This window comes from Marmota monax, unplaced genomic scaffold (genome assembly GCF_021218885.2).
Source record: "Marmota monax isolate L192 unplaced genomic scaffold, Marmota_monax_Labrador192_F-V1.1 WCK01_AAM20220418_F8-fsc00161, whole genome shotgun sequence".
In the NCBI taxonomy this organism is placed as follows: domain Eukaryota; kingdom Metazoa; phylum Chordata; class Mammalia; order Rodentia; family Sciuridae; genus Marmota; species Marmota monax.
In genome coordinates, this window is record NW_026693511.1 from 479,724 (window position 1) to 492,256 (window position 12,533).

The following is a 12,533-nucleotide window of genomic DNA, read 5'->3' on the forward strand; positions in this document are numbered from 1 at the left end:
ATACTCCTAACTGCTGTACTTACAGCGTAGTCTGCCACCCTGTCCCATGCCACTGCTATTCTTTTCTTTGCAGCTCTCATCAATACCTGAAGTCACAACATCTGTTCACAGATGACCTAATTGTCTCTCTTCCTGGAATATAAGCTCCAGGGGGCCATGACTGTCCATTGCTATGTTTACTGCACTTAAAGCAGTCTCTTGCACACAGTAACACGATGTATTTAGTGAACAAGTAAATAAACACATTCGCTTTTAAAAATACCTCATCTGGGATGTTGCAAGATTAGGATCAGACTTCCAGCAGGCTGCCCTTGGTCCCAGTCCAAGGTGGATATACCTCACCTTGGGGTAGGCCCAGGAAGCCTCCAGGCTGGGGCTCTGCATGGTTGATGCCTGAGGACCTGGCCAGCCCCACCTCACAGAGGTAGGCCCAGCACTCAGCAAGGATGACCACAACACCAGGATGTCCGAGGGTCACAGGCTACTGATATAATACAAGAGCAGGTGGCAGACTCTGGGCCCCTGGGTCTGGCTATGGGAATCCGTGGAGCCCCCCTGACTCTGCAAGTACACTGAGGTGTCCAGGAGTGAAGGCCACCCCACCCCCACCTTCCAGTGTAAACATTCTCCACCCTCCCACAGGCACAAACACATGCTCCAGGCTGGCAGCTGGGCCAGGCCCCGCCTGTCAAACTGTTTTCCTCAGAGTGCCTTCCTGAGCACTGCTATTTTTGGCCCTCGTGACAGTAATTGATGACTGGAGGAAAGGTATAAAAGCGGCCAGCAGGCTTCAAAGTTTGCCAGACAGCACAGGGAGAAGCCCTCCATTGCAGACATTGGATATCAACCCACAGCGCTTTGTCCATACCATCCTCTTCCCAGTGACCCAACACTGGACACAGGGCTCGAGCTGCCAGACTCCCACCTCTCCACCCTGGAGCTTTCCGGGGCTTCCCTTTGGATAGGATTGTCCTTGGTCGTCCAGCTTCCCTGCTACTCCTAGATCTTTGAGCTACAGGTAAGAGAGAGTAAATGCTCTCTGATTTGAGATAAAACACAAGGGTTTTGTTTATTTTTGAGAGCAATTGTTAGCCTTGACTTGTACAATCTCTCTATAGGATAGAGACTAGAATGGGCTGCTAATGGCAGTCTGCCGGGGGCTAAGTGCCACATCTGCAGAAGGCTTTGATTTTACAAAGAGCTGTCACACAAGAGGTGTTATCTCATGTGCTTCCCACAGCCCCCCTGCCAGGGTTATATTTATAACCCTGTTTTATGAAAAAGCAAGTGGAGGCTTAGAGAGATGATCTTGCTCTCAAAGTCAGTAAATGGCAGATGCTGACTTTAAGCCCAAGTTTCTTCTGATCCCACATTTGTGCATTTGGGTTCTCTTTTCTGTGCACAATCTTAAACCACAGTAATAAAGTCTTTAGCACATGTAGTTTTAATGTTGGTGGGAAGGATGAACCCAGGAGTCTGATTCCTGGTCTGCAGATTTCACATTGCTCTCAGGGCACTTGATTCCTTCAGACAACCTCAGATAATGGAGGGGATACGGGGGTGGGGGGAGTTGTCGGGATGGCATGGCGGGTCTTCACCACTTGTTCTCTATCGGCCAACAGGTTGCTGCCTCTGTTTTACTAGAAGCAATGAGGTCCCGCCTTCTACTTTCTGTGGCCCACCTGCCCACAATTCGAGAGACTTCAGAGGAGATCCTGCCGGGGGGAACTGGGCAGGATCCCCCAGCCTCTCCCAGCCTGGATGACTATGTGAGGTCTATTTGTCAACTGGCACAGCCCACCTCTTTGCTTGACAAGGTCATAGCCAGAAGCCAACCCAGCAGACCCCACAGGTCAGCCCGGTCCAGTGAGAAAAGTCACCTTGCAGCATCCCTACAGGACAACACTGCGAGCTTCAGTGGTCAGCAGTCCACACTGCCCTCTGCTGGCACTACTGATCCTCTGGACTGGATCTTTGGGGAGTCTCAGAGAAACGAGACAAATAGGAGGGACCAGCTCAGAAGAACTGGCCCCTCTGCAGGACACAGGAGTGCACACAGAGAGGCCAACAGTGGCAAGCCCAGTGGGTCCCCCAGAAGGAGGCTCTTTGAAGCCAGGGCATTTGGACACTCTCTGACAAGACCATCACAGGATGTGCACCAGAGCTCCAACCTGAATACCTGGACTTCTGGGCAGCCAGGTCGGGCCACAGCCTCCCCCTGCAACCCCCGCCCAAGTAGTATTCTCAGAAGTCTTTACTTGCACCTCCCTGTGATCCATGAACTCTGACTTCTCCCCAATAAAGGCTTCTGTAAAGAGTGTGCTGGGTCCACATTGCCTCCCCACCTCCCTCCCTTATGGTGGATACTGTCCCTGGCAGGTCTTTGGGAGGGAAATGCTTTCATGCAAGAGCTGCCTGTTCTAACAATTCACAGTGAGAAGCCCCCCTATTCTGAAGAGTGATGACAGTCTGTCTCACATGAGGAGACATGACGGATGCCATTTGCTCTACTCCCTACTGGCCTGTTACCTTGGGCAAGTGACTTGTGTCTCTGTTCTTTGTTTTTCTCATGAGTAACATGAACATAACTGATGGAACCTGCCTTCAGGCTGTTCCGATGAGTAAACAAATATCATGAGCCTGTACTCTAGGTAGCTATTGCAGCCACAGATGAGGAAATTAGGGGCAGGGCTTGGCGATGGGGCTTTCAGCTCCCAAGAGACTTCAGAGTAAGGCCCTGGACATACCCAAGTCAGACTCTTGGTCCCTACCCTCAGAGCCCTTGTTTCATGTGGACCAAAATAAAACATGGAATTTTAACAAATGCACCACTGTGTTCCAGGGGGAATTGTCATTGGGCACCCTGGGGGAACCCTGATGGCTCCAATTCATAAGTCCTGTTGTGGCATTGGGAAGGTCCCCATGCCAAGACAGACTCTGTACCATTCAACCCACAGGGTGCCAAATGCTTGGACCTATTGGCCTGGTCCCTACCCCTACCCACATCATCTCCAGCCAGTTCATATGTCCTAAGACTCTGACCAACACAGGTCAGCTTTGGGTTCTCACAGCCTGGAGAACCCCAGTTGATGGAGGTATCTAGCAAGCATGAGAAAAAGGACAGGGAATGGGGGTGGATTTCCGTCCTCAGAGACGTATATGGCTTTCAGATAACTGAAAAGAATCATGACTAAAGACCTTTCACTGTGTTCTCTTGTGCTGCGCTGACCCTCATCAAGATGGAGTGGCAGAGAGAAAGGAGAAAAGGAGTGGGGGCCCACAGCCAAGCTCAAGCCAAGCTAGAGTCTCCTCTATCATCTTGCTTGAACTATCAATCTGTTTTCTTTCTTTCTTCATTTGTGTTTGTATGTCTAGTTTAATTGCTTTGGATTTGTTAAATGTTTATCGATCCTTGTTTGTGGGTTTTCTGGGAAGGCAGAATATAAACCACATACCAAAAAGAAAAAGTTCCACACAAGTAATTTAATCAATTTCCTTATCTGTAAAGTGGGGGACACCATCATCTGTCCTTACAGGGGCTGGGAAACTAGACAAATGAACTTGAAGATGGAATGATAAGCACCAACTACACATGTCTGCATCTATCACAGCCTGCTGGGTCTCCTCAATAACTTTCAACCTGTGGGTCCCTGACCTGCTATAAATATATGTAGGGTGTTCTTTAGCTATAATGTCCTCAGGAGTGATGGGCAGGGATGTCCTATCCAGTGGGTTCCTAGTTAGGGACTAGATAAGCCAGGTTTGCTGGGCCACCCTCATTTAAGCCCCTTCTGCAAGGCAGCATGAAAACTGGGCCACTGTGGGTAACTGGCAACTAGTACAACATTCTGGTGGAACTTCATAACCTATTTATGGTCAGAAACCACAGTGTTGCAAGGGGTCATGGTGGGGGGATGGTCAAATGGAGTGAGTGGATGCCTGGATTCTGACTCTTCAAATAATCCTTGATATGAAAGAAGTTAATGGCACCTTCAAAAAGTGCTCTCCAACCAGCAGTTGAATTAAAAAGCTGGAAGAGGGATTTCTGGCAGTGTCCCAAGCTGTTGAAGACAGAACATCCCAGAATTCCTTTTATGCTAAGTACCCCTGTTGAGCAATCACATTCTCCTGATTCCTGGCTTTTGGAGTAACCAGGGGGCTTGGGACTCAAGATCCTCCCTAAGGAGCAGGCTGGGAAGGCCCTTTGTAGCTTCCAAGGAACAGCTGTCCAAGGGGCCAACTACTCATTTCAGGGTTCAGTGGTCTTCCAGTGCTTAGGAGAGGGAATTGGGCAACCTTCCTAGGAAAGGCTCCTGTCTTTCAGCACAGTAGATAGAGAAGCTCTTTCTGTTACATTGTTCAAGGCCTGTGAAGTCCTAAGTTAGATTGGGTGTAGTAAATGCTCATGCCCATCAGGGGGAGCCTGTAAGACCATTGAGAACTGAGAGTAAGGCTTGCGTACAAGGCAACAGTTCAGAGAGAGTTAACCTGCCTCTTAATCTGTTAAGTCTAGAGTGATAGGTTTACATACAGGTATTTCTAGGTAGTCAGCTTTTCTTCTGAGACACCAGCCAGTCTACTTAAAACTGCCATCTTCAAAAGGCACAAATTTCTCTCAGCAGCTTATACTTTTCATTGCAATACAAACAAAATCATCCCAAAGGCAAAGCTCATTGGTATCTTAGCCTCCAGAGAAAGGAATCTATGCCTTCACCCTAAGGAAGCTGGAGAAGGGTCACAAGGAAACATTTGCCCCAGAGTATGGTCCCTGTCCACAGAAGCACCTCATCTCTCCAAGTTCTACAGACACAGGATGTGACTGTGAAGAAGACAGTGCCTCCTAAGTGTAGCACCCAGGCTATAAGTGCTACCAGGGAGGCCCAATGACAATATGCAGGAGGTCTCTCAGTACACTGTATGGCTTTAGGAGGGCACACCTGGGTAGCAAGCCCTTTTGCAGCCCAAAGGCACCTTAGCTTGGGGATCAAGGGCTACAAACAGCACTGTATTCCTAGGATCTGTTCAGTGATACTCAGCAGTGACCTCTAAAGACCTCTGAACCTTAGGGTCAGAAATGGAATTGCTATATTATAAACAACTTTGCTCAGACTTCAGAACCCTGCTGACATCTTTTATTTGCTTCAAAGTGACTTTGGACTAAAGACAATCTCTGAGAGATGGAATTTCTTTGCAAGAAAAATAGTCATTCCCATGGGACGAAACTCTTATATTATAGTTTTAGAGGTTTTGCTCAAGGAAATGTCAGCCTGGGATGGCCCTACAACAAGTGCCTAAGACTGGGAGATCCCAGAGGCCCAGGAAGTATCAGATCTGCAATCTGTGAGATGGTTGGTAGGTATATCACAAAGACTCAGAGAGACCCTAAGAGGCATGATGCCCTAGAACCTGGCATCCTTATCAGTATAATAATGCTGAGCCCCAAACCTTCAGCCATGTCTTTTTTTTTCTTAAATATTTTTAGTAGTTATTGGTGGACTTTTATTTATTTATTTGTTTATATGTGGTGCTGAGAATCAAACCCAGTGCCTCACACATGCTAGGCAAGTGCTATACCACTGAGCCACAATCCCAGCCCTCAGCCTTATCTTTATGGGGTTGTTGCCCTAAAAAGACACTCACTCACACTGGCACCCCCATGTCTGTCAGGCCTGCAGAAAGCTCCTGAAAGGTACTTCTGGCTCTATGGAGATCAGGTTAGATCTTCACATCCTCTTTGGGGTTAGGGACCTGAAAACCCCCTGCTGTGAGTTAACTTCCTACCACTGCAGGCTGTCAGAAATGCTCCTTGGGGCTGAGGAGTCCCCCAATTTTCCACTTGGACTGTCCCGCACACACAGGGTGAGACCAATAGAGGAGTACTTCACAGTCCTGCCCCCAACATGGCTGTTCCTACAGAGGGGATTATCTTGGGGAATCCCAAAACCAAGTTCTTACTGATGTCTCTCAAACTTGACTTTCATCAGAATGCACTGATGGGATTGTTAAACCCTTCCAGCTGGGAGGACCAAGAGTTTCTCATCCAGCAGGCCTGGGGGAGGGGTGGTAAGAATGTGTTTTTAACCAGTTTCCAGGTGATGCTGAAACTGCTGGTACAGGAACCTCACAAGGAGAACAACCAGGATCTTGGATCAATTTCTGAAAGGCTCTGCATTGAAAAATGGAAGCCCAGCAGGTAGATAATCTTAACATACCGCCCCCCCGCCCCCTGCCTCTATCAGCAATCTGAAGTGGGAACCAACTCCTCACTTAGCAGTACAGGTCAAAGAGCAAGAGCCCTCTGACCCCATTTGCCACACCCTTCTCCCCCCTGTCCCTCCCCACTGCCCAGCACACTGGAGCTCAGGACTCTGTTCTTATTCCAACTCACTCCAGGCCTGTATCTGTGGCTGGTCACCCAACAGCTGTGCACACACAGGTACACACTGATACCAGCGGCTTGGGGAACCAAGGCCAGAACCAAGTGAGGCTTAGACCCAGCTCCAAGGGGCTCACTGCTCAGGTAAGAAAAGAACCTACTATAGCAGAACCTACTATAGCAAGGTGGTGGGTTTAGAGCCATGCCAGTGGCAGTAAGGAGCTGGGTGTGGACAGGGTAGTCTGGGAGCAGATCAGGTAAGAGAGGTGTTGGAGAGATAGTTCCTGGAAGAGAAAAGAGGATGAGGTGCACATAGAGAGGAGGACGAGTGTTAGGGCCAGTGCCAAAGCACCAAGTCAGGAGGGCACATCAAAGGAATGTGGAGTGTGAGGCTTGTGCCATTCCAGGTGGTCATAAGCCACCCAGCCTTCCTGATTCAGGAGCCTAAAGCTCCCCAGCCATACAGCCTACATAACTAGATGCTAAAGAGAGTGACCTCTGGCATGGTCTGTAGAGTGCCTCAGGTGTCTAACTGTGTATCTGGCTCACTCTCATTTGCTGCTTAAGAAGGATGTGGACTGATGAATAATTAATATGAGGGAGAATTAGTGAGTCAGTGCCCTCCACTCTGATGAAGTCTCTTGTGAGTTTCCCATTCTGTGTTTGACAGCAGAAAGGCGACTTGAAATTCACAGGCCCTTGTCAGTCACCAATAGATGGAGAATGTACGGGTGGCCAACAGGATCTCAACATGGAAACTCCCCAAATAAAATCTTAATATGGTAAGACTCACCATTAAGCTATATAATACACTAAATTCGACCCAGATAGGAGTACAAAGCTGTGACTAATGCTCCTGTGTAAAATGTCTGAAGATTCTGGTGGAAGACCAGGCTCTGCTTCATCTTCCCTCAAATGGCTACTGAGCCTGGGTCCTGCAGGACAAGCCCTGGAGTACAACTGGTATCTGAGGCTGCATTTGACCTTGGACATATTTTCTTAAGCCTTTATGATGTTTTAAGATTTGGGAAATTCTTGGTGAAGTTCCAGACATCTAGTTGCTTTTGAAAAATAGGGGAGGTTTGGCTGAATGAGGCCCAAATTCTTGCACGGCAGCCGTGGGCTGGATCTGATGGGTAGCTGCTAACCCCAGTTTGGACCTACTCCCCATGGGTAGCCTGTAAGGCCCTGCAACCATATGAACTTATAACCCTGAGTGGCCCAAATACCTCACTTTACAAATGAGAGCACTGAGGACATAGGTTAGAAGGGCAGGGATACTGGGCTGTGTTGGTAGGGAAAAAAGAGGGACTGACTCTTCCCTGGTCTCCTCCAATAAGCACTGTGATAGGCTAGGCAGTCTCTGAGACTTCAGACACCATTGTCCCATCAATTTACCTGGACAAAGGTGGAGGGAAAAGATACCTAAAGTGATTCCTATCTTCTCTGAACTCTTACAGGGATGTTGCAACTTTATTTTGCTGGCTGGTAACCTGGTCCCTGACCAGGAAGTGACAGGGTAATCATATAATTTATTATCCAAACTGGGACATTCAGAGTGAAGAGAATAGTCATCATAATTACCCTGGAAAAAACAGGTGTGGGCCAAGGCTGTCTTCGGCAAGCCAGAATAAATGATGTGACCCTGTGAACAAAAATGACCTGCAGGCCTCACCTCTCGGTGCCTCAGCTGGAAGCTTCTGCCCTCATGGTAGCAGTTGTAGGTTTTCAGCAGGCTCAAGAGCTCCGACCTAAAAGGTAAAGACACACACGTACACTTGGGGCATGGAGGGGGCCCAGACAAGGCATTTGACTTCACTAGCCTCAGTTTCTTCCCTCATAAAATGGTCATAATTACACACATTTTGTCAGTTGCATATGATCAGTAGAGGGCCCTGATGGTGCCACCATGACATCAATCCTTTCATTTTCCAGAAGGTTCAGCATGTGGATCCTTGTGGAAAGAGGAATGTTCTAGGTGAGGAAGCTCAGAAAGAAGCAAAACTTGCAGGTAGGCCCCAACCTCCCAAGGACATCTAGGGTATGTGTACTTTCAGTATCACAGATAAGCGTTCCTGACAACTTCCCTGTGCTCTACCTCTGAGTCACTTCCTCAGAGGAATCCCCCGGGCTTGGATTATTGGCATTTCAAAGATTCATGCTTTTTCCTGGTATTGATTCCTATAAAGGCCCTGTGTGGCTTCTGCAGAGAGAACAGGAGGGGTGCCTGCCTCTTGCCCATCTTGACTCTCCAGAGGAACAATCAAAGGATGAAGACAACAGGCTGAGAGTCAGATCCTGATGGCCCACTTTGCCCACATATTTCTCCCACTAAAAAGGAAAAGTGACAGTGCCCTGACAGACGTGCTGGACAGAGAAGACCAGGATAGCTTCCACACCTGAAAAGGCTATGCAAGGCAGCACAGGACAATCTACACAAGATGCAGCTACAGAAACAATTTTAAATCTTCTAGTAGTCACATTGAAAGGGAAAACAAAACAGGTAAAATTAGTAGCAATAACACATTTATTGAACCCAGAACATCTAAATTGTTATACTACCAGCAGAATCAATTCAAAATTTATTGGTGAAAGCCGATAGCATTCTTTTTATTTTGCCAAAGTGCTTTCTCTATGGAGGGTCTAGGAACCATACCTGCCCAGCCAGTTTTACCAGAGGTGTAAGGTTCCCCTGCTGGAGCCCAAGGTTCTGGCTCCTTTTCAGGCAGTGCCTCCCGCCACATGCAAGCAACACAAAATGAGGACAGCAGAACCTGCTCTAGGGCCTGAGTCTGTGGTCTGTATGTGACATGGACATGATGGGAACTCATAGGGGAATCGATGTATGAACTTATGGTATTAAGAAGGCAGGACTCAGTGTCACATCTCCATTGTGTAGGAGATAAATGCTGAGCATAAAATTATTAGCAAATACATATTTACATGAACTTAATCATGATTAAAGTTTTTATGACTTTTCAGATTATATTGTTACATTGCTCTTATTACAAAATTTAAATTAAAAATAATGCAAAGAGAAGCAATGATGTGATATAACGATGTGTGTTTCTTGGATTGCTCCTGGGAGGACCCCTGGGGGAAGGTCCCCAGCAAAAGCTAATCATTTCAAGGATGTTGGCTCACTTTCAAGTTGGCAGGGTGAAAATATTAGAAAATATTTGGACTCAGGACTCAAAATGCAAGATAAAATGAAAAAGATACTTTTCTTCAGTTAAGAAATGGATTGAGAAAATATCCCCAATATTTTTATGAAAGTAAATAGAAATAAGCAAAGTTAAAACTACATCAATAAAATACTTTTTAACTAAAAACTCATTTTTTTTTTTACTAAAAACTCAAAACCAGTTAACCATTCAACTTAGCGAGAGTGTTAGTATCATTCTAGTTTGTAAATAAATTAAATTAAATATATTCCCTGTGGAACCCCAGTGGGTACCATTCTGCCTTCCTGGTTTTGTGAGTTCTAGGAGGTTGGGCTCAAACCCACACTCTGAAGGGTACACTGATCTCCAAAGAAACAGGCCTCAAAACACAGCACCCACCATTGTCCCTAGGGCACATATTCTATCTCTGAAAAAGTCCCCCATCCCTCCACATGGCTGCCATGCAGGGAGGTGCCAAAAGGAGATGCAAAATCTCTTTTACCACACACCAAAGCTTACTTAAGGATAGACTTGCTGTCACTGATGGGCACGTGAGAGCTGGATGGACACTCTTCCTTCATCTTCTCTTGTCTGCAGACCTGGAAGTTACCTGGAGGAAAGATGAGGGAGGGTTCACAGACAGGTGAGCCAGGAAGAGTTCTACCTGGTATATTTTAGCACCTGGGGCCCCAGCACTGAGGCCTGTAACCTTGGCTTCATAGCTGTTCAAGTGTAGGGTGACTATAGTTGAAAGAATCAGGCCCAGAGGATGGGGTCCCCCACTCTGAAAAACTCCATGATCTTTAGGAATTTGGAACAGTTTTCTCACCATTTCAGGCCATGTGGCTCTCTTTCCTTGTGGCAACACCCTGAATGATGGCTTCAGTCTTGGCTGCTCCCCAAGTCCTCAAAGCCACCCTGGATCTCTCTTCCCTTCCCACTAAGCTGGGAGAGTGGCCCTAGCACTGCCTTGGGAGTCAGTTCCCCTGGGCCTGTTCCAAGTCCAGGGTTACTCAGTACAGTGCTCACAGCATGCTGGACACTGTTGTGCATTTTCTATGAATCACCTAGTCCTACAACAACATTATGAAGTAGGGATCACATATTCCCATTTTATAGATAAGAAAGCAGGGACAGAGGTGAAGCATGCTGCCTAAGATCACCTGGCAAACAAGAAGTCACTACTGAACACAAGCATTTGAACCTCTGATTCTTGTCTCAACCTCTTCTCTATATTGCTTTTGGGCAGGGATTTAGCATTCCCCCACCATCAGCTTCCTTTTCTCCTTTGTGCAGCAGGCTCATATCTAGCCTTCAGGATGAGTAGTGGATTATCATGTGAAGCTATCTGTGTGCCTTTCCATACTGTAAAAGGTTTAAAGGGCTTCTCAAGCCCCGCCTGGTTTTCTCTCACGGAGGGTAAATCAGGAGAGTCTTCTCTATCTTGCTGGTATGTTGCCCAGATTCCTACTTCTCTGTCTCCCCTTATAATAACACACACCCCTTTTACATATACAGGATACATTCCAAAATCCCCAGGGGATTCCTGAAACCTGTGATAGTATTGAATACTGTAATCTAATCCCTTTTCCAGCTTGACTAAGCACTTAGTCAAGGCTGTGGCCTAACTTATATAGTTTTAGGTGTAATAAAGAAAAAAGGAAAAAAAAAAGCCAGATGAATTTCTTCTCCCTTCTCCACAATTTCATGAAGAGAAGATACATTCTTACTATAGATCCTTGCAACATTGTATAGTATTATTTTTATTCCTTATCAAGTCAAGAACTTTTTTCATTTAAAGAAAGTACTATAAGGATTCTCTTTAGCATATCTGAATTGCCATTATCACTACTCTTGCATTTGGGTACCATGCAATAAAATAAAATAAAGGTCACTTGAACACAATCACTGTGATTCCATGACAGCTGATCTGAAAACAGAGACAACTACTAAGTGACTAATGGTCAGGTAGTGTACACAGTGTGGATAGACTGGACAAAGGGATGGCTCATGTCTGTGTGGGAAGAAGTGGGATGATGAGATTTAATCATGCTACTCAGAATAGTGTTGCTTCCTTTTTGCATTTTTTTTCCACAGTATTTTCAACTAAGATTGACCCTGGGTAACAAAAATCACAGAAAACAAAACTACAGATGAGGATTACATTCTGGCTGAGGATCCTCTCTTATCAAGGCTTCCTACATGCTGGGCAATGAGCTAAAGTTTTTCTCTCTTCATACTTTCCCAGTTGCATTTAGGGGTTAAAGGGGTAGAGTGACACTGGAAGGTAACACAGCCAGGGTGCATTCTATGTCCTTCCACCACAGAGATCAGCTTATTCACAAACCCCCAACATTTGTTCAGATGAATCCATTACAGCCTATCAAGCTGAACTGTGTGTGTGCAAATGTTACTGGGAGTCAAGGTCAGGCCCAACTTCTGTTATATTTACTAATGATTTCAGGGCCTGTCACTGCAGAATATTCTGTCCCCTCTGACACTGATATTGACCGTCCAGCAAGTTCTCTTCCTCCTTGCTCTCACAAATATCATGAACCCATCCTCTGTGTTGGGAATGAATATTTGATTGCAGAAGCAGAGAAAATACAATTAGCATGGAGAAGGGAAATGATTTGAGGGAGGTGAGCTTTTCAGTGACCTCAGCGTCATCCAGTTAACACTCCCTTTGCCTTGCTCTAAAGTAAGGCAGACCCTCCCACCTACTCAAGGACACAGTGGAACGGCACCACTGAGACCTGGAGCTGGGGACACGCTGCTGCATTCTTCTTGGTCAGGCAGCAGAGGTTTCAAAATAGGGTTTCAGTTCCTCAACTCCTCAGCTTGCCAGTGGAAAAAGTGATTTGCCAGCTGCATGTTTGGGTAGTTCCTCAAACACTTGTGGGGCAGGAGCTGCCCTGAGTCTGGGCTTCTGGGTTGACACTTTCTGTGTGTACAAGGTACAGCCACATTTTTAAGAAAGCTTATTGTAGGAA

The 12,533-nt window shown here is 46.5% G+C and overlaps 2 protein-coding genes across 2 annotated transcripts in view; one reads left to right on the top strand and one right to left on the bottom strand.

The window, feature by feature from the left end:
* Rassf4 (Ras association domain family member 4) overlaps positions 1-12,533 on the bottom strand; it is a 35,165-nt gene that overhangs the window by 15,512 nt on the left and 7,120 nt on the right. The window contains exons 2-3 of the mRNA XM_046458389.2: positions 10,060-10,150; positions 8,052-8,127 (exon numbers count right to left, since the gene is read on the bottom strand). Coding sequence (XP_046314345.1) covers positions 8,052-8,127; positions 10,060-10,121 — 138 coding nt within the window. The 5' untranslated portion in view covers positions 10,122-10,150. The remainder of the gene's footprint in view (positions 1-8,051; positions 8,128-10,059; positions 10,151-12,533) is intronic.
* Depp1 (DEPP autophagy regulator 1) lies at positions 781-2,318 on the top strand. Its single transcript, XM_046458390.2, has 2 exons — positions 781-1,018; positions 1,623-2,318. Exon 2 carries the CDS (start codon positions 1,650-1,652, stop codon positions 2,286-2,288), a length of 639 nt encoding a protein of 212 aa, XP_046314346.1. The 5' UTR covers positions 781-1,018; positions 1,623-1,649; the 3' UTR covers positions 2,289-2,318.